The sequence below is a fragment of the Elgaria multicarinata genome, chromosome 3, assembly GCF_023053635.1.
Source record: "Elgaria multicarinata webbii isolate HBS135686 ecotype San Diego chromosome 3, rElgMul1.1.pri, whole genome shotgun sequence".
NCBI lineage: Eukaryota > Metazoa > Chordata > Lepidosauria > Squamata > Anguidae > Elgaria > Elgaria multicarinata.
In genome coordinates, this window is record NC_086173.1 from 83291610 (window position 1) to 83311669 (window position 20060).

The window sequence follows — 20060 nt, forward strand, 5'->3', positions numbered from 1 at the left end:
GCTGAAGGGGGGGCATTTTTATCCCCAATATATCCCTCTAGCATACTGTGATGGGAATAAAAAAAACACCTGCTGACTGAATACAACAGGGTTTTCTCTACCTGGAAAGAGAGTGCAGCTGAATGGAGAACCCCATTGGGCTAGATATGACCCTCTGGGATAAATATATTACGAACCTACAATTGTGCTAATAAAGGGCAGTATTCAATGTGACACTACTGCTAAAGTAAATGATGTGCTAGTGCAAAGCCAGTAGTATCTGCTGTGGCATGATGGGTTTTTCCAGGGAAACACATTGCACCATCATGCACTGTTGGTGTTGTGCAATAGATTGTTTATGGTAGTGCAACATCATTTACATTAGTGTTGTGTTCAGCACTGCTCAAATGTTGCAGAGTACATACTACTTTTTCCATTGGAAATGAATAGTTTGATCAAGTTTCTCTTGAAGGTACTAGAAAAATTGCCATTCTTTAGGGCTCTAGCAAAATGCAAAGGAATGATCACTTGCCTCGAACCCCTGAAGACATACATGTGGTAGGAAACACGTATTAGGGATCCTTTAGTCCGTGGTTTCTCAAATGTGTGTATCAAGAATTTAGTAGTTGCCTACCACCCTGTTACCCATAGAGCATAAGTGCATACAGAAAGGTGCTTAATGAGCAAATGCCTACACCAAGTGCATGAGTGAAAGCAAAAAGTGACTGGAGGGGTGGTATGGGAGGGGGAGAGGAATAAAAGCCACCCATACAGTCCGCCCCGCACACTCAGGTCCTCTGAGGAGAATTTACTTCAGTCAGCCAAAACTAGTCTGACAACTGTTACCCAGAGGACCTCCCAGTTACCTAGGGAGGTTGTGGGCTCTCCCACACTAGAGGCCTTCAAGAGGCAGCTGGACAACCATCTGTCACGGATGCTTTAGGGTGGATTCCTGCATTGAGCAGGGGGTTGGACTCGATGGCCTTGTAGGCCCCTTCCAACTCTGCTATTCTATGATTCTGTTGCCCCCAGATTGTGGAATGGTCTGCTGGAGGAGAGTCGTAAAATTAACTCTCTGAATTTAAGACAGCTTTAAAGACTAGCCTTTTCCAACAGGCCTACCCAGATGAATGTGAAATCAAGAATTTTTAAGATGTGTTGATTTGTTGTACTAACTTTGTTCCCCACCTCGATTCAAAAGGAGAGGCGCATAAGAAATTATTATTATTACAACATTTATTTTACATTGTTTCCTGAGCCTGCTTGGTGCATTCCCTTCCTTTCCTTTTGGTTTTATAATGTGATTTTATTAGAATGTATGCTTCTGTGGTAGGGATTTATTGTTTTACTGTTTTATTCTTAACAGCGCCATGTACATTGATGGTGTTATATAAATTAAATAAATAAATAAAAATAATAAGCACATCTTCAGAGGTTATCTAACACTGGTTTACTACAAGCAGCCCTAACGATGGGTGATACCTTTTCATTGCCCTTTTTATTATAATGTAATATGCTTTCTCCCCTCCCCCCTTATTTTTATAATATGGGGCCTCTGAATTTTGACATAGCTTGGGGCCTCAGCATGTCTTAATCTGACCCTACCAGAACCGGTATCTGAATATAGTTCTGTGGAAATTTTGTGACTTATTGCATCCCTCTAATAGTCATATGTGACTGGCGAATTTGTTAATTTGGCTTGCTTGGAAGTTGCCATTCTGGGCCATTTTTCAAGAAAACAGACTATTTTCTGGAACAAGTACCTGAACATGGTTTCTGTGGAAGTTTTATGGCTTATTGCATCAATTCCATGTAGTTATGTGTGTCTGCTGAATTTGATTGATTTGGCTCATTTTGAAGCAGCTGTTTGGGCCATTCTGTTCTGTTCCAGATGTGTTCTGGGCATTAAGGGGTTAATAACATGATTTCCTCCCTCCCCCAAAGGATTTCTATCCTAAAACATTGTTCTCATGTGTCTCTAAGACAGACATGCCATAGTGTTCAGCATTTATGTATTTTTAAAATAAGGGGGCTGTTCCATCTTTTACACCTTTCCTGAATTCTGAACAGGCTACGCAATGTGGAACTGGTCCTCAATACATGTTTACACTGAAGTAAGACCTATTGTGGCCACCTGCGTTTACTCCCGCGTGAGTGTGTATAGGGGTCCTTGGCTCAGTTTTCCTAAGTGGTGGAGCTCTTTACATTTCCTCAAATATGTTTTGGCTTTAGGTTAGAAAGTGGTGATAAATGCCACTGCCTTTACGATGTCTTGTCCTGTACCAAGGAGGATGGTACCTTCTCTTGCATTCGCTTAGGGCAACAGAGACCAGCACCTACCTACGCCATAGAGACGATTATAGCCATACACTCCTGAGTGTATGAGATCATTGCCTATTCCCGGCTCATCTGTTGCGGCAACTCCCTCCTTTGACACACGCTCTTTCCAAGCGAGGTCGTTCTCGCCATCTTTGCTAAGGGCATCCGCTTCTAAGCAGCCGCCTCAGTTCTCGAGCCGTTGCTCTCGTGGTAACAGCAGTTCCAACCCTCATCCAAAATGGCGCCGTCCGTTTCATCGTCTGGAGGCGGTACTTAAAATGGTGGCGGCGGCGCCTGCGCGTTAGTGTAGGGTTGTCAGAGCGGGGCCTGGCTCTTTCCATTGTGTGTGTGTATATCCGCGGACAGAAAGCTTTTGAGGTATTGCTGCTTTCTAGGGAGAGATGGAGCCGGACCCCCTGGAAGGAGACGGGAGCAGCAGCGGCCATGAGGGGGCTTCCAGCTCTTCAGCATCGACCGCAGGACTCACTCCTTCTCAGCGTCGGGCCGAGATTCGCCGGAGGAAGCTGCTGATGAACTCGGAAGAGCGGATCAATCGGATAATGGGTTTCCATCGGCCAAAGGCGGGTGAGGATGGGGCGTGGCTAGGGCTTGATTTGGGGTGCGCGGGGCATCGCCCTCCTTGCGAAGAGAACCATGTCCTCCGATTTGGAAGCGGACCGAGGCATGGGCTGGGGTGGAGGGCGTACCGCATTCTCTCGCCGGTCCTTCTCTCATCACAGCCAAAAACGTGGATCAGCACTCTGCATGGAGACCAGCCTGTATTAATTAATCTGGCCTCTTAAAAGTAGCTTTTGGGGGGCTTTCCCCCTTTTCCAAGGGTATTTTGTATAATGAAGGTGGGGGATAAGGCGCTTGATTTAATATGCTTCGGGCTGACCACCCAGTTGTAAATGGCTATCTTAAATAGGCAGTGTAGATTTGCCACCTCAGACGCTTTGGATGTCGGTTTAGTCACTCCCCTCTGTCTGTAGTACTGTAAATATTAAAAACAAAACAAAAAAAAACCCGATGTCCTTCGGTCATACCAGCAGATTTGCCCACCTTGCTTGAGAAGAACAGTCTATGGCTGATAAATCGAAGGGTGTGCATTTCCATTTGGAACGGAGAAGGCTGAACGCTCCTTGTATTCTTTTTTTAAAGATATTGTTAGCAAAAGTGGTAGCTCCTCTCATTTTAGCACTGCAAATCCTGGCTTCCAGGATTTCTTGTAAGACTTATTAGGTATTTGGAGATGGCATAAATATCTTTTGTATTTTTTTCTTGCAACAGCCCAGTGATGTAGATTAGACAGAGAAATAATGATTGCCAAAGAATGCCCAATGAGTGTCTCCCGAGTCTCTACCCCAGGTCCATCACTATAATAATAACCTCTCAGCTATTATTATTTATTGTTTTCAGCTATATCACTGCCATGGCAATAATCATTTAAAATGAATCACAATTTTTAAAATGTGGAACTGAGACTTCAGAGATGATTTGCCTGAAGCTACACAATGAATTATTTTTAGGAGTGGGACCTATTCCCTGCTCTCCTATGAAGAATCCAAAGTTATAGATCATTTTTATTATTGTACACTGCTTCGTTTCTCATTTAATCATAATATGGTAATATGGAAGAGAAGGTGCATTCTTGAGAGTTTGGTTTTGTCTATGTTTCTGTTTCAGTCCTGAAGCAACAAAGTGAATTTAGATGTGTAAAGAATGTAAAACATAAGTATTGCTTATTTTTCATTTCCCGCCAACGTTTTTTTTCCCTGATGGAAAAACACTACCACTACACCCATCCACCAAGAAATAACTTCAGTCTCACCCCCCACGGCTTCATAATTTCCAGAAACTTTACAGCTCTAGTCCCACAGTGGCCAACCAGATGCCCATGGGGAGCCCATAAGCAGGGTATAGTTGTTTCCTGCTCCTGTTCCCCAGCAACTGTATTCAAAGGCAAGCTGCTTCTTATTCTGGAGGCAGTATATGCCCATCATAACTAGAACCCTTATCCTCCTAAAATAACATTCAACTTTCCTCCTAAAAACACACAAAAACCTTCCCTGCCCCTTCAAAAAAAGAAAAGAAAATGGCAGTGGTGTGCCTAGTTTGATCTACTTTAGATGAAAGTGCTTTCTGTGTAGGAAATACCATGGAACTCATGTGTAGATTGTCATAAATGATGGCTGCACATCGGAATATCTTTTCTTAGGCTATAAGTGGGTGTACAGCTAGTACCATTTTGTAGCTCTTCCTGTATTTGCCTTTGTTAGAGCACTTTTGTAAACATAATGTGGGAGAAGTACAGTAATGATATCGCAAGAGAGAATTAAAATAGGAAATGCCTCACAAAAGAGTCTCTTGTTATCCAGGACTGGCACGACTATTTCTGATTTTGAACCACAGTAACTATTCCCACCATTCTGTTTGCTTGTAATACTGGAGATCAAAATAGTTGATGGTCTAGCAGCTCATGAATCTCAGTGATCCTTCTAAGAAAGCTGACAACTTGAACCACCCAAAGCTTCCTTCAGAGCCTGTCCATGGATCCAGGTTTTTATCTCTCTCCACTTGAATCTACGTGGATTTTCTTCCCTGTTTATAAAACATTGCAGGGCAGCCTGTTTGTTTGGTATTTTAATGAGTCTGTTTCAGTCCTTGGCAGAACCAGAATGAAAGCAAGTACTGTTGACACTTCATCAATATTAAAGATGGAATTTCTGATTAGTTCTGTTCTTTGTGGCTACAAGCAATTCTTGACTTTGAAAATCCATTACATTTCTCTTCAGTCCTCAATGATATGCAAAACTTGTTGTTTAAAGAGCATTATAGTTGCAGGCAGCTTTTTGTTTTTGTCTATGACTTGGGCCAAATATGTATGTGTTAATATGGGCAATTTAGGACACAATCCAATATAATCTGCCCAGGTACTTGTAAGCCTCTGAACTTGGAGGCTTATGAGGATCCAGTGCAGAGCAGGAATCGCAACAGGTGATTTTGTCCAGTGGAGGCTTCAGGGAGAGGGAGGGAAGGAGGCTGGGGACAGCTGGAGATACCTTGTATCTCCCCGCCCCTTTCACACCCACACACAAGCTCACATTCATGAGCTTGTAACAGCAGCCAGCACAGTTCTTTCTGGGCTGGCTGCAAGGGGGTGAGGGAGGAGATGGGGAGCGCAGTTTCTTGGCTCTGAGTTCGGAGCCAGGAAACCGAAATATCTTATGCCCCCCAGCTGTTTGGCCCAGATAAGTTATTTTCCATTATAATTGTCATTTGATGCCCTCCTCCAGGTGCCTGTTCTGAGGGAGATTTGGAGTATGTTAACAACGGAGAGTGCCATCTCAGTGGTGCCCTCCTCCCCAATGATGGAATGCTCTCCCCAGTGAGGTCCACCTGCCTCCAACATGGTCATAATTTCTGAAGCAGGTCAAGACTTTCCTCTTCTCCCAGGCATTTGTCAGCATATGATAATGTTTTAATTGGTCCTAGGATTGTTAATTGTTTTAAATTGGGTTTGTTTGTAAAAGTTTTTTATATTATGTTTTATATTGTATTTTAAAGGTTTTAACTTTTTCTGGCCATCCAGAGAGCTTTGGCTACAAGGCGGTATAGAAATGTAATAGCTAAAATAAAATGAAAATTAAAAAATCTTAACGTTGCAAGTGCATATTGAAAACAATGAATTATTTAAGTAAAGTAGCAAATAAGGTCTCTTATATTCTGCAAGTGGAACAGAAGTCCTAAATAGCTGGTGTCTAATGTAAACTTCGTCTGTTACCAAGGATAGTTCCTTTTTCTTACCATTCTGCAATGGAAGACAACTGAAATTTAAATCTTTACCTCCAAACAGTGCAATTAGTATTATGTACTGCTTACAAAATTGTCTTGTTTAATTGGCTGTGCTTCAGGCTGCTCACAAAAATAAACGCTTCAATAATGGGAACTAATCTAAAATATAATAAAAGAAAATTAAACCAGCAATAAAACACAAGCAGCATGATTACAGGTTTTGAAATGATCAAGGAATTGGTAGTCCTTGGCTCAGTTCAGACAACAGATTTCTCAACTGTGGTTTTAGAACTCCACAGTGGAGTTTTTACACCACTGTTGAGAAGTGTGTTGTCCGGCAGGAAAACTTCACGCAACGGTGGAGTATTTTTGAAAACACTCCATGCAGAATATCCACACTGTGCAGAGGAGAGTTCCTCCACAGCCGTTGTATGCCAGGCTCCGTGGAGTTTTCCATTGCGTTGACTTTTCCCATTGGCTATAGAGTTCTCTGGCAAGGGTGGCAAAAGGAGGGAGTGCCAGGATTGTTTTTTCACAGAAGTGGCTGATGGGATACCATTGGGAGGACCAGGGGAGGGAAGAGGAACTGTCATTCAAACACCGTGTTGACTTTTACTCAACTCCACGGTAGCCCACACTCACATAATGGTGGAGTTAGAACACGTTGTGTGGGGAGTGCCCTTGTGTCTCTTGAAAGCCAGCAGGAAAGTGCTTTTGTGTCTTTGGAGGGAGCATTTTTCAAGGGAAAAAGCACTGGGTTGGTTCCATAGTTGTTGTTGTTTTGTGCCGAGTATATGTAGCTCTTGTTTCATCCCCTATTTGCCTGACAATACTTAGTTCTGTAGCTCCATGGCCTAAATCTTGTAGAACCTGAAGACCAACCTAAAATATTTAGCATGATTCCTTTCTTTTTGTCTCCTCTTTAGATGATGACAGCCATTCAGAATCAAAGCTTCAGCTGGAGCAAGATAAACCAAGCCCCCTTTCTACTCCTGTTTCCAAGCGGGTTGTGCTTGGTGATACTGTCTGCAGTTTGGCAGGGACAGCCGATCATGCAAGTAGTGTGGTAGAGCACAAGGGAGAGAAAAAGGACTTGTTTAGCAAAACCCCTGAGGTTGGGATTGACAGCACCAGTGAACTCCGGCAGCGCAGTAGAGGGGATCTGATGGAAGTTCCACAGCGAGCATCTCGCCATGGGCTAGACCAGTATTTATCAAGATTTGATGAAGCGATGAAGCTAAGAAACCAGCTGATGAGTGAGAAGCCAAACCAGGAAAATGGAAATGCTGTGGAGGAATTTGATTCCTTCCGTATTTTTAGATTAGTTGGGTGTGCACTACTTGCCATCGGAGTTAGAGCTTTTGTGTGCAAATACTTGGTGAGTACAAAAAAATCTTACTACATTTTTAGTATCCTTTTTTTTTCTTATCGGCGTTGGAATTCCTGTTTCACAGATGGGGTTCTTATGCTGAAAAATGATAACTTTCACAAGGCCACCCAGCGAGTACATGGTTAAGTGAAGATTTAGGTTCAGGTTCAAATCCATAACTCTTCCTCAAGTAGTAATTCTTAAGGATAACACAAAAGTCTGTAGTTTAAAACATCCCTGTAATGAGCAAGTGATGGTTATTTCAAGGCCCTTAGAGTTGGCCAAGTAGCAAGAGTGTCAGAGTCACAGGAATCCTTGGCCTAGAAACTGTCATGAAATTATTGCACCTTGATACTCTTCTCTTGCCACCAATTAATCTATGGGAAGGAACAGAAACCCCAGGTCTCTGTGTTTTTGTGGCTGTGTGTACTACCCTCCCAGTCCAATCAGCTGGTACTAAAGCGCAGCTGACTATCATTTTGTCAATGGAGTCCTGACTTGTTCAAATAATACACTCACATAATGCATTTCAATTATTCAAAGTTCTTTGCAGTTATCTCAATCATTCTTGCAACCACCATGTAAAGTGGGTCAATGTCATTAGCTCCATATTATAGATGTAGGCTGAAGTAAGAGGGGCTTGAACTTGAAGTTGCCTAGTGTATTTATAGCTGGGGGAGCCACATGGCTTCATATATAATCAATATATAATAGGATCCCCCCCAGTTCTGGTACTTATCCTTTATGCATATGTCTTTCAGGATATGTCTATCCAGTACTATTGCCAATTCTTTCTGAAGCAGATAGTTACTTTAGAAGCTAGCTGGCTTGATCATTACAGTCAGTGATAATATTTGATAGCAGTACAAACTTGGGTTCTGGATCTGTAAACTGTAACAATTGTTGTGAACCACCCAGAGAGCTTTGGCTATTGCAATGTAATAAATAAATAATAAATAAACTACAAAATATGCTTAGCTTTCTGCCTTGTTTTAATTCAGTGGTGAACTGATCACATAAAACGACCTCTCTGCTGTAGCATCATCAAAAAAAATTAAGGAATCTGTACCCATCTAATTTCAAGACTGAGATCAAATTATCAACAGATGCACAGTTATAAAACAGCAAAAATGGAGAGGGTTGAACTGTATCATCACCCATCAAAAAATAATCTAAAACTATCCAATCCATTTTGAGGCACTCACAGGCTTTTTTCCATTTAAGGGAATTGGATATTACAGACAACCAATTCCCAACAATATAAAGTGCAATTTGTTACTTCTCATTTTACAAAAATACCTTGGAATAATATAGTATGTTGAACCTTCATATATGATATGAAATAATGACTTTTGACTGAATGTTTCATGTAAAAGTCACTTTCAGGATAGATACCACCATAGCTCCATCTCTTATTTTAACACTCACACAAGCTCTATAGTAGTACATTACGTGTATGTTGGTGACCTCTGGATCATCCTTAAATATAAGCACATTTTATTTGGACAGTGGTATTTTGAAACTTGGTTCTACTTCTCTAAACATTTTTAGTACGTTGCCTAATGCACGTCACAAGAAATAGGCCTTTCCTTGCAAATGTATATCATTTCTAATCCATATAACCTTTTCTGTTTCCCCCCACAGTCTATATTTGCTCCATTTCTTACCTTACAGCTTGCATACATGGGGTTGTCCAAGTATTTTCCAAAGGTAAGGTCTTTTATTAGGACAAATGTATTTTCTACATGTCCAATTTTTAAAAAAAATGCAGCAAAAAACTGCTGTTCTAGAATATTTTTGGATTGTATATATGTCATAGATGATGGTGTTAAGAGTATTTTGTGTACTATTCTATAGACATTTACTGGGAGAAAATTCCATTGGGGCTTATTTCTGAGAAGATGCATGTAAGATTGCTATATAAGATGAGCTAACCTAGAAGTCGCCTTTCATGAGCCTCTTTATTTCATTGCAATGAAACAAAACAGTGTCCCAACCAGCCAAACACAATTTACTCCCAGGTCTGGTAAACATTTAGCCATTGCAGAAATGAAATAGTTTATTCTCTAGGATAGAAATGGGCAGAAGGTAGATCTCCAGATGCTTTGGACTTCAACTCCCAGCATTTCTGTTCAATGACCATGCTGGCAGGGGCTCCTGGGAGGTGAAGTCCAAAACATCTAGAGATCTACCTTCTGACCACCCCTGATATAGAAGAAGCAGGTTGTCATCTCTTCTGAAAAGAAATTTGTATGTATGCTGTTGTCTACTATGCTGAATGCAACTATATGAGCCCTTCCAAACCTTGCTGACTGGGGAATGGTGAGAATGGTAGGTCTTCTTCCAGTCGAAACATGCATAAGATTATGCCCTAAATGTAGAGGACAGAATTGGAAGACCTGAAACGTGTGAAACAGTATGTTCATCAATGATAAACGTTTGTCTTTCCACAGCTTTTACCTAAAGAAAAGGCTGTGCGGCAGACAGTTCTGCTAGGAAAACTGAGTATCTGATCTACAGGAGAAATAATGCATTAACTTTAGGGAATTAAAATAGTTGGGTTAGTCTGTCTCAGAATACATATTAAGGTAAGAGACTCCTAAAACATCAGACAAGATATTACAGGAGTTCTCTCAGAGGTATTGGGAGTTTAGGCCACACATCTTCATTTGTAGGTGTTCATGGCACTGATGTATTGTTGTTATATAAAGGATGCGGCCTGATCTGGTTTATGTTTATTTGGGAGCAAGTTGCATTGCAGCTGTTTTGGCTGTGAAAAGCAAAATGCTTACAATAACCTAGACATTTCCCTGCCATCCATGTAGTCCCTGGTAGAATCTGTAAAGGCAGGCTATTCTCTTACCCATTTTACTATTTATTTTTGTTTTATGCAACTTTTAAATAACTTCAGTGAGAGGTATTGGTTTTGTTGCTTTACATGTTTGCAAAGAGTTGGGGAATATGCACATTTCATGAAACATGGGGGATGTGTGTATCCTGTACACCCTGAAATTAACATATTCAAACTCTGATAATGCACTTAAAAATGAAAACTATGGAAGATGAAACCATCTTTTTCTTTCCTATGCAGAGTGAAAAGAAGACAAAGACTACAGTACTAACTGCGGCTCTTTTACTGTCTGGGATCCCTGCAGAAGTGATTAGTCGTTCCATGGACACTTATAGCAAAATGGGGGATGTGTTTACAGACCTTTGTGTTTATTTCTTTACCTTCATCTTCTGCCATGAACTGCTTGTGTTTTTTGGGTCAGAAGTGCCATGATAGCTGTGGAACTCAGTATGACAGCTTCAGGACTGTGTCAGTCTTGATTTCATATACGCCTCTGGATATATAAACAGGGTTAAACCGTTATCCAATTCTTACTTGTTTCAGTGCAGCTTAAAATACATTTCTGAAGGGAAAGGCATGGTCCCAACTTTGAAGATGAAGTGGTACAGTTTGAGTACAGAACATGATGGTCTCAAATATGGAAGATAGAATACTGATATCATTCCAAAGTCATGGCCGTTATGTTAGAATATGACCTTCCCCCTTCCATACATCACCTTAAACTCTAATCTTTCCCCGTGGGAGAACACAGCACAGTTGAGATCTTGTGCTTGGCAGAATTGCATTATACTTCATGGCTTGGATCCAGAGTTTTCCTGTGAGCGGAACTTGGCCCACGGGATGCTACTGCTTGATGAAAGGAGGGGGGACAATTTTTGCCAGCTCCTCGTCCTCCTTAGGTTCTCTGAAAGGTTACTCCACAGGATTGGGGGACCCTCTCAAACAGTGTGGGAGGCGGTATGGGAAGCTACAGTGGGAAGAGGAAATGGATGAAAATGCCTCCTCCAGCAGGAGTCTCCTGTGGATTTTGATCCCTTCCACGAATGAAAGGAGATCTTCCACTTACAGATGGGATAGTCTGGATCCAAGCAGAGGAACTTCCTAGGGATTACTGCTCCAATGTTTTTTATTTATCACTCAATTTATACATTTTACAGTCAGAATGTTCTGACAAAAATTCTGTCAGTGCCCTAGACTTCTGTTTCTGCAACAGAATTAGGCCAGGTATAGTTCACCTTACTCCTTCCCTAATAGTGGACATATTCTGTTTGTTTTATTATTGTTAGGAAGGGTTGATATGAAATGTGAATGCCAGAGCTAAAATATTGATCTGTGAAATCCAACCCCAATGAGTATTCATGAACTCTTTCATCTAAGTTGGAATCCTAACTACTTGTGTTTACATGATCTAATGTAATATGCTGCATTAAGAGTGAACATTGCAAATTAAAATAATACTGCTCTCTTGGGTAATTAGATTATTGTACCTAAAAGTGTCACCAGTTTTATTCATCCCTCTATGGCTTTTCAAGTGCTTTATTGTTTTGATCTTTGTAGTATAAACCAAGGCAGGCCTCTGCATCATATTTCTGGTATTTTCCTGCCCAAGAATATGTACCGTTCAGCCTCTTTTGCCTGGACATTTGAGGGATCATTACATTTATCAGTAATAGGGGAGCACTGTGGCTTGGCAGGCTACAAACTAGTCTTTACCCCCAATTTTAATCTGCTGCTTAGTGTGCATGCTGGTTTAGAAAATGGATGACTAAGAACATGTTCAGTTCACTTGGAAATGCTGACTTTAAAAGATGTTGTATAAATGAGTTCTGATAACCCATGTGAAATGCAATTACTTGAACTATATTCCATTGAAATCAGTAGGACAATTGCAACTTGATGTTTATGTTCATTACTGAAGGCTTCTGTCTGCTGGTCCGTACCATAACCAAGTCTTTGCTTGGCTTTAATTAATGGATCCTTCATTTATTTTGTTAAGCGAGATGTCCCCCACACATTTGCCTTTCTTTCCATGTTCCTTCAGTAAATCACAATTGTTGTACATCATAAAAGATGACCGATTTTATCACTTGATCTGGATTTGAATAACATATGACTAGTATAAGGGCTGGTGCAGATGTAACATGGAACCATGACGGAGGTAGTATATACCCACAGTTCTCATTTTCTCTTTGTGAGAATTCCTTTCTATCTTCATCTGTTCTGTTTTGGTGAAGTGTGTGGCTGCTGCCATCATTAATTACAAGTGTGCCTAAATTGCCTGTACAGAACCTGTGGCCGATTCACAATCCTTACATGTGGTTCTAAGTTACATTAGCACCAGCCTTTAGGAGTCAGTGAGAAATTCTCAAGGATGAGTGGATTTTACCTTGGCTCTTAAAACACGTAGGAGTCTAATGTCCAAGTGGCCTATCCAAACAATATGGAACCTTGGCTGCCACCATCAAGCTATAATCTCTGAAAATTCCTGCTGCATCTGAATCTTACCTAGTTTTTGTTAAAGCTCTGTGATTACACAGGCTAAGTAGTTTCTCTTTTAGAGATGGTTGTGGGTTTTGGTGGGAAGCAAAATTGACTGTTTCTTAATAGCAATTAAGACTTTTCTTCCTTACTATGTTTCTTTTTAACCTTTCTCCATTATAATTTTAATACTGTATTCATTGAATATAATTTTGCTGTTGTAATTACATCTGTTAGATGAAGAAAAGTGTCTTAGAGTGGGATCCCTAAAATGGGCATGGATGTACAGGAGAGAAGGGTGTACAGAGATGACATTTTACTTGATTTTTTGCCACAGCAATTTCCAAGTTCCTTCAGTAAATCACAATTGTACATCATAAAAGGCAAGATTCTGTTTAAAAAGCCACTTCACTGATATGGCAAAAACAGCAAGCAAAAGCTCTATTTGTATTTATATTCGTTCTGTGCACGTTTCCCTCTTTAGATTCTGGCCTTGATGTGTGTTCCATTGTGTTCGGTCAGTTTACACTCCCCTAAAATCTCAATATCTAATCATATATGTTCCGTTATCTAAAGTAAAGTAGCCCCTATCAGGTATGACTATATCTCTGATATATTGAAAGGTCGTATTTGAAACTAATGGATGAACATCAAAAGATTCAGCATTTGCTTTGCAAGTGACGGATGAAATTCAGCTAGCATTTAGAATTCTCTGTGCTGTGAGTGGTTATTGGAGATTCATCACAGAAACTTCCAAAATGCCCTGAGCAGTTCATCATTCCAAACGAATAGTTTCAGCTTCCACGGTTAAAGCCGTTCTTATTAGTCATCAAAATCATGAGCTTTCATCCAGTACGTCTGAATTCCTGCAATTCAAATTTGCTCCACTGGAGTTTTAAATAGTGGCAAAACAGTATGCATCTCAGCTCTAACTGGATTTTTTAAATTCAAAAGGCACACTTGTAGAACATAGAACTTTTCTATATAGCCTTCTTGTCCGCTGTGAAAAGTGATGTACAGGGTGGAATAACAGGTGAATAGTCAGAAGGTGTTCTGTATGTTTCCTTTTGCAAATACTGGAGCTCTTCTATTCAATAAACCCCATGTGGTCATGTATGCCCATCATTGTAATTATTTCTACCCTGGTCCTATTAAATTTATTAAAGTTACGTTTGTTGCCATTTTTTTATATACTTTGGCACTACTTGACTATTCAATTAAAAGAAAAAAAACACTGCTCAGGTTGTCAAATGTTTTACTATCATTTCCAATTTTCATAATGTTTCAGCATTTAGAAAAGCCTGCACATCTGGGAATTTGTGATGCCTGAGATTAGTAACAATAGAATTGAAGTAACAAACTTAAACCCTTGGGGTTGGGCCTATTAGATAGAACACACTGGTTGTTGTGAAGGTGTTATGTAACAAAATGATGACATGTAGTATTTCAGGATGTTGATATCTAGGAAGTGAGCTTAGTCATGGGCACAGTGGATAGTGTAGCCAGGGCTCACAGGGTCGAAGTACTGGGGCTTTCTGATCAGCAGGAATTGATGACCTCTACGATCCTCCTTAGAATTCCCTCTGAGCTTAGGTGCAATCCTCACAATGGCTGGGGCAGTGGAGGGATGGATTTTTCAGCAACAATATGTTATTTTGAGCTATCTCTCATAAGAACTTAAGACATACTGAATCAGACCAAGAGTCCATTCTGTTCACACAATGGCCAATGAGCTAATGACCAGGAACCCAGAAGCAGGACACAAGTGTAATGGCACCCTCCTGTAATTCAAAGTATTTTGGATTGGATCGGTCTTAAATGACTTGCTCCTGGTGGAGCTGAAAACTGTTTGAAGTGGTTCGTTGATATGGATCAATTCATCTGCTTGCATTTTTGGACTCTTCCTGGGGACATGGCTACAGGGACTCTCAAGATGAGCACCTGCACTTTAAAATTTACTACTACACCACTACATGGTTTATATAAGAGCCCTTACCAGGCTGACTAAAAGGCCCATCAAGTCCAGGATTTTGTTGCAATGGTCCGCAATGGTCAACCAGATCTACCTGGAAGGCCTACAAACGGCAAGAGTGGAATAGACAACTCCTGCTATTGCTTCCCAGCAATTGCTCTTCAGTGGCATTCTCCCTTTGAACCTGGAAGTTACATATAGACATCACGACTTATAGCTGCTCCTAGGCCTATCTACCATTAATTTCTCTAATCCCCTTTCAAAACCATCTAAGCCAGTGGCAAACATCTCATGGCAGCAATTCTATTCGTTAATGATGTGCTGTATGAAGAAGCATCTTTGTCCTGAATCTCCTGCCAATCAGTTCTGATTGGAAGGAGATTCCTTGCCAGTTTGTGGCAAACGGTGTGTGCGTTTGCTCTCCCTTCCTTTCTTGAGTGATCCTTCACCACATATAGCCTGGGTTACCAGAATTATTTAAAGGTGATTTGCAAGTCATGGCAAAAAAAGAGACTCAAACTTTTTTTTTTTAAAGTGCAGCAGGATAACATGAATGAGTACACTCAGCTCAGTACTGCTCGGGGTGTTGTTTATTCGTTCAGTCGCTTCCGACTCTTCGTGACTTCATGGACCAGCCCACGCCAGAGCTTTCTGTCGGTTGTCGCCACCCCCAGCTCCCTCAAGGTCAAGTCTGTCACCTCCAGAATATCATCCATCCATCTTGCCCTTGGTCGGCCCCTCTTCCTTTTGCCTTCCACTTTCCCTAGCATCAGCCTCTTCTCCAGGGTATCCTGTCTTCTCATTATGTGGCCAAAGTACTTCAGTTTTGCCTTTAATACCATTCCCTCAAGTGAGCAGTCTGGCTTTATTTCCTGGAGTATGGACTGGTTTGATCTTCTTGCAGTCCAAGGCACTCTCAAAATTTTCCTCCAACACCACAGTTCAAAAGCATCTATCTTCCTTCGCTCAGCATTCCTTATGGTCCAGCTCTCGCAGCCATAGGTTACTACGGGGAATACCATTGCTTTAACTATGCGGACCTTTGTTGTCAGTGTGGTGTCTCTGCTCTTAACTATTTTATCAAGATTTGTCATTGCTCTCCTCCCAAGAAGTAAACGTCTTCTGATTTCCTGGCTGCAGTCAGCGTCTGCAGTAATCTTTGCGCCCAGAAATACAAAGTTTGTCACTGCCTCCACGTTTTCTCCCTCTATTTGCCAGTTATCAATCAAGCTGGTTGCCATAATCTTGGTTTTTTTGAGGTTTAACTGCAACCCAGCTTTTGCACTTTCTTCTTTCACCTTTGTCATAAGGCTCCTCAGCTCGCTTTCAGCCATCAAAGTGGTGTCATCTGCATATCTGAGATTGTTAATGTTCCTTCCTGCGATTTTAACTCCAGCCTTGGATTCATCAAGCCCAGCACGTTGCATGATGTGTTCTGCATACAAGTTGAATAGGTAAGGTGAGAGTATACAACCCTGCCGTACTCCTTTCCCAATCTTAAACGAGTCCGTTGTTCCGTGGTCTGTTCTTACCGTTGCTACTTGTTCGTTATACAGATTCCTCAGGAGGCAGACAAGATGATTTGGTATCCCCATACCACCAAGAACTTGCCACAGTTTGTTATGATCCACACAGTCAAAGGCTTTAGAATAGTCAATAAAACAGAAATAGAAGTTTTTCTGGAACTCCCTGGCTTTCTCCATTATCCAGCGGATATTGGCAATTTGGTCTCTAGTTCCTCTGCCTTTTCTAAACCCCCAACTACAATACTACGTACTATTAGTCATTTGTTGAGCATCCATTTATTATTGTTATTATTATTTATTTATATAGCACCATCAGTGTAAATGGTGCTGTACAGAGTAAAACAATAAAATAGCAAAACCCTGCCGCATAGGCTTACATTCTAATAAAATCACAATAAAACAATAAGGGGAAAAGAATGCACCAATCAGGCACAGGGTAGAGTAAAATTAACAGCATAAAAGTCAGATCAAAATCAAGTTTTAAAAGTTTTAGAAAAAAAAGTTTTTAGCTGAGATTTGTGAGGTTGGTTTCCCTCCCGCACCTTGGAAAAGGGGGGGCTCCTTTTCGCAGCACAGCCCGGGCCAGTGTCTACATTTCGCTCCTCCAGACGCCAGAGGCCGCTGTTGACCGATTTCCGGAAGTGAGGGGACGCCCCTCATCTCTGGTTCTGCGTAGGTCGGTTCATTTCCGCCCCGCTTACGCCTTCGGAAGTGGCTGCTGTGGAGGCTTAGCCTTCAGAGATTAAGCCCGAACGAAAAGGCCGCTGCTCGGTGCCGTCTGGTGGGGCCGTCATGGGTCGGGAGTCCAGGTGAGGGGGAGGCCTCTGCGGAACCGGGCTCGGCTCCGGCGCTTCCCGAATCCTGCCCCGTTAGGCCTTCCGTGAGTTGCGGAGCCGGGGGGGGGGAACCCTGTCACCGGGGTAGGCCTTTAGTGGGAGCGGGAGCGGCGCCTTGTGAGGGGAGCCGGCGTGGGAGAAACCTGAAGGCTGGGAGGCCGCTGGGTGGTTCCTGCGGGGTCGAGCTGTTCCCTCAGAGCTCGTCGTTAAGAACAGTTGGTTGTCCGGTGCTGTTATTGTTATTTTTAAGCAGTTTATTTCAAACCTTGTTATAGCACCCTCCAAATTAAAAGCAACAACTACCCAGAGCGATTTCCAACACTAAACCGAGCAGGGTTTGGGTAGTGCCCCGCTCTGCTTCTCCTTGGTCTTTCAGGCCTTCTTGCTTTCTGGTTGTCTACGGTGCTTGAAAGCATCCTCTCCATTGAGAACGTTAATAATCTCTTCGTTTGAATAATGCCATATCATTATTGGCCAATATTCAGGTAGCAGTAATTGAAATAACCCAATAAAATGGTCTTAAGTATTACTTTTTATTCTGAAAGGGCAGCTGCCAGATGTTTGGAATAGTGCATATTGATATCACTGCTGTACCCCACAACTTGCTCACAATTGTAATATAAGCTCACTAAATTTCGTTTACTTGTCACTTTCTAATTTACAGTTTCTTCCCACTGACTTAAATTAGTTATATGTATTTATCTGTTGTATCTGTCTAGTATGATTTCTAGGTAAGTTGGGATGACCGGTATTGTTATGAATAATAAACTTAACATAGCTACTCATAAGGATGGATTGGTCAGTCAAGTTCAACAAAATGTTGCCAAACTAAATGCTATTGTGAGATTGATTTTCAAAGGTTATGGGAACTTCAAGTTTAAACTTCCTTTTTCTTTTAAATGCAGGTATGTTATTTGCTTCCACTGTGTTACTGCTGTTAACCGGTACTAGAAACTAATAGGGATTCTTGGCTAAGGTTTACAGCAATTCAAAACAAGCAGCATCCATGGCTAGTAATTAGTAGGTTGGATCCAGATTTAGGTCTGTGCGAATGGGCTGGGTTCCTATTCCCTGCTCCCCATGACGGCCTTTCCAACTGCCCCCCCCCATGAAACTACATAGGGGTTCAGGGAGTCAAGCTCAGTGGGAAACACTGTGGTGTGTGTAAAATGGGGGATCTCTGAAAATAGGGAGAAGGTACGTTCTGCCACTCATGGAAGGTGCCCGCATTTGATTTTCAGGGATTCCCCCTCACCACAGTCTGTTTCATTCAGCAGAGTCCTGCAAACCCCTGTGTATTGTTTTGTGGGGCTAGAAGGGCTGCCTTCTCTAGGGAGAATGGAAAAGTCTACTTCCAACAGCTCAGTTGCACACATCAGAATCAGGATCCAAACTATTGGCTGTAGTTTATGGAGAAAACATTTGCAGCAACATGGCAGATTGCATAGCTTTTGTCTTTATTCTTATTGGCTACATCCCATTCTTCCTTTAAGAAGCTCTGAGAAACTTACATGAGACAGTAATAACCTGTCAGGCACTGTCCACACTTGCTTAACAGTGAGTTGTTTCTTATGTACGTGGGCATGAATACCTGAGTTAAAAATGCACACTATGTGTTAAATATTTACAAATTCTGTGGGGAAGAAGAAGGACCGAAGGGACAGGAGCAGGCAGAAGTAACATCGGGGTCTCCTCCTGCTGGACTCTTCCCCCCCCCCACATGGCAAACTGCCATCTTGGCCCTGTGGGGAAGAAGGACCGAGGGGACAGGAGCAGGCAGAAGTAACATCGGTGCCTGCTCCTGCTGGACTCTTCCCCCCCCCCACAGGGCAAACTGCCATCTTGGCCCTGTGGGGAAGAAGAAGGACCGAGGGGACAGGAGCAGGCAGAAGTAACATCGGGGCCTGCTCCTGCTGGACTCTCCCCCCCCCACATGGCAAACTGCCATCTTGGCCCTGTGGGGAAGAAGAAGGACCGAGGGGACAGGAGCAGGCAGAAGTAACATCGGTGCCTGCTCCTGCTGGACTCTTCCCCCCCCCCCACAGGGCAAACTGCCATCTTGGCCCTGTGGGGAAGAAGAAGGACCGAGGGGACAGGAGCAGGCAGAAGTAACATCGGGGCCTGCTCCTGCTGGACTCTTCCCCCCCACACACATGGCAAACTGCCATCTTGGCCCTGTGGGGAAGAAGAAGGACCGAGGGGACAGGAGCAGGCAGAAGTAACATCGGTGCCTGCTCCTGCTGGACTCTTCCCCCCCCCCCCACAGGGCAAACTGCCATCTTGGCCCTGTGGGGAAGAAGAAGGACCGAGGGGACAGGAGCAGGCAGAAGTAACATCGGGGCCTGCTCCTGCTGGACTCTTCCCCCCCCCCCCACAGGGCAAACTGCCATCTTGGCCCTGTGGGGAAGAAGAAGGACCGAGGGGACAGGAGCAGGCAGAAGTAACATCGGGGCCTGCTCCTGCTGGACTCTTCCCCCCCCCCCCACAGGGCAAACTGCCATCTTGGCCCTGCGGGGAAGAAGAAGGACCGAGGGGACAGGAGCAGGCAGAAGTAACATCGGGGCCTGCTCCTGCTGGACTCTCTCTCTCTCTCTCTCTCTCTCTCTCTCTCTCTCTCTCTCTCTCTTTCTCTCTCCTCCCTCCCTCCTTCCTTGACTCCTTTTCCTTGTGTGTCATGTCTTTATTAGATTGTAAGCCTGAGGGCAGGGACTGTCTTTTTTGCTAAGTGTAAGCCGCTCCGAGAGCCTTTTTTGGCTGAGGAGCGGGGTATAAGTATGATAAATAAATAAATAAATAAATAAATAAATAAATATGAAAGGGTGTGTGTGAGTATAAGGGAGAAGGAGAGATTTGATCCTGTTTTACTTTAAAATACATACAACCAGGTGCATATTAAATTCCTTATGCCTTTTTTGTTTAATGAGGAGTGTGTAAT

At 42.5% G+C, this 20060-nt stretch overlaps 2 protein-coding genes across 3 annotated transcripts in view; both read left to right on the forward strand.

Moving 5' to 3' along the window:
* The first annotated feature begins 2631 nt into the window (after window positions 1-2631).
* CAMLG (calcium modulating ligand) lies at window positions 2632-14028 on the forward strand. The gene is made up of 4 exons (XM_063120749.1): window positions 2632-2883; window positions 7020-7471; window positions 9107-9172; window positions 10554-14028. The coding sequence occupies exons 1-4, from the start codon at window positions 2700-2702 to the stop codon at window positions 10743-10745; spliced, it is 894 nt and encodes a 297-aa protein (XP_062976819.1). The 5' UTR covers window positions 2632-2699; the 3' UTR covers window positions 10746-14028.
* Window positions 14029-16964: 2936 nt separating this feature from the next.
* Window positions 16965-20060, forward strand: part of DDX46 (DEAD-box helicase 46) — a 41956-nt gene continuing 38860 nt past the window's right edge. For both annotated transcript variants that reach the window (XM_063120750.1, XM_063120751.1), the window contains exon 1: window positions 16965-17098. In XM_063120750.1, the coding sequence (XP_062976820.1) occupies window positions 17082-17098 (17 nt within the window). In that variant the 5' untranslated portion in view covers window positions 16965-17081. The remainder of the gene's footprint in view (window positions 17099-20060) is intronic.

What these genes read in the sequence shown, in the direction of transcription:
- CAMLG (XM_063120749.1), top strand. Translation starts at nt 2,700, where the DNA reads ATGGAGCCGGACCCCCTGGAAGGAGACGGGAGCAGCAGCGGCCATGAG. An exon ending in CTTTTGTGTGCAAATACTTG is followed by an intron (nt 7,472 to 9,106) that starts GTGAGTACAAAA and finishes TTCCCCCCACAG; the next exon opens with TCTATATTTGCTCCATTTCT. An exon ending in TGTCCAAGTATTTTCCAAAG is followed by an intron (nt 9,173 to 10,553) that starts GTAAGGTCTTTT and finishes TTTCCTATGCAG; the next exon opens with AGTGAAAAGAAGACAAAGAC.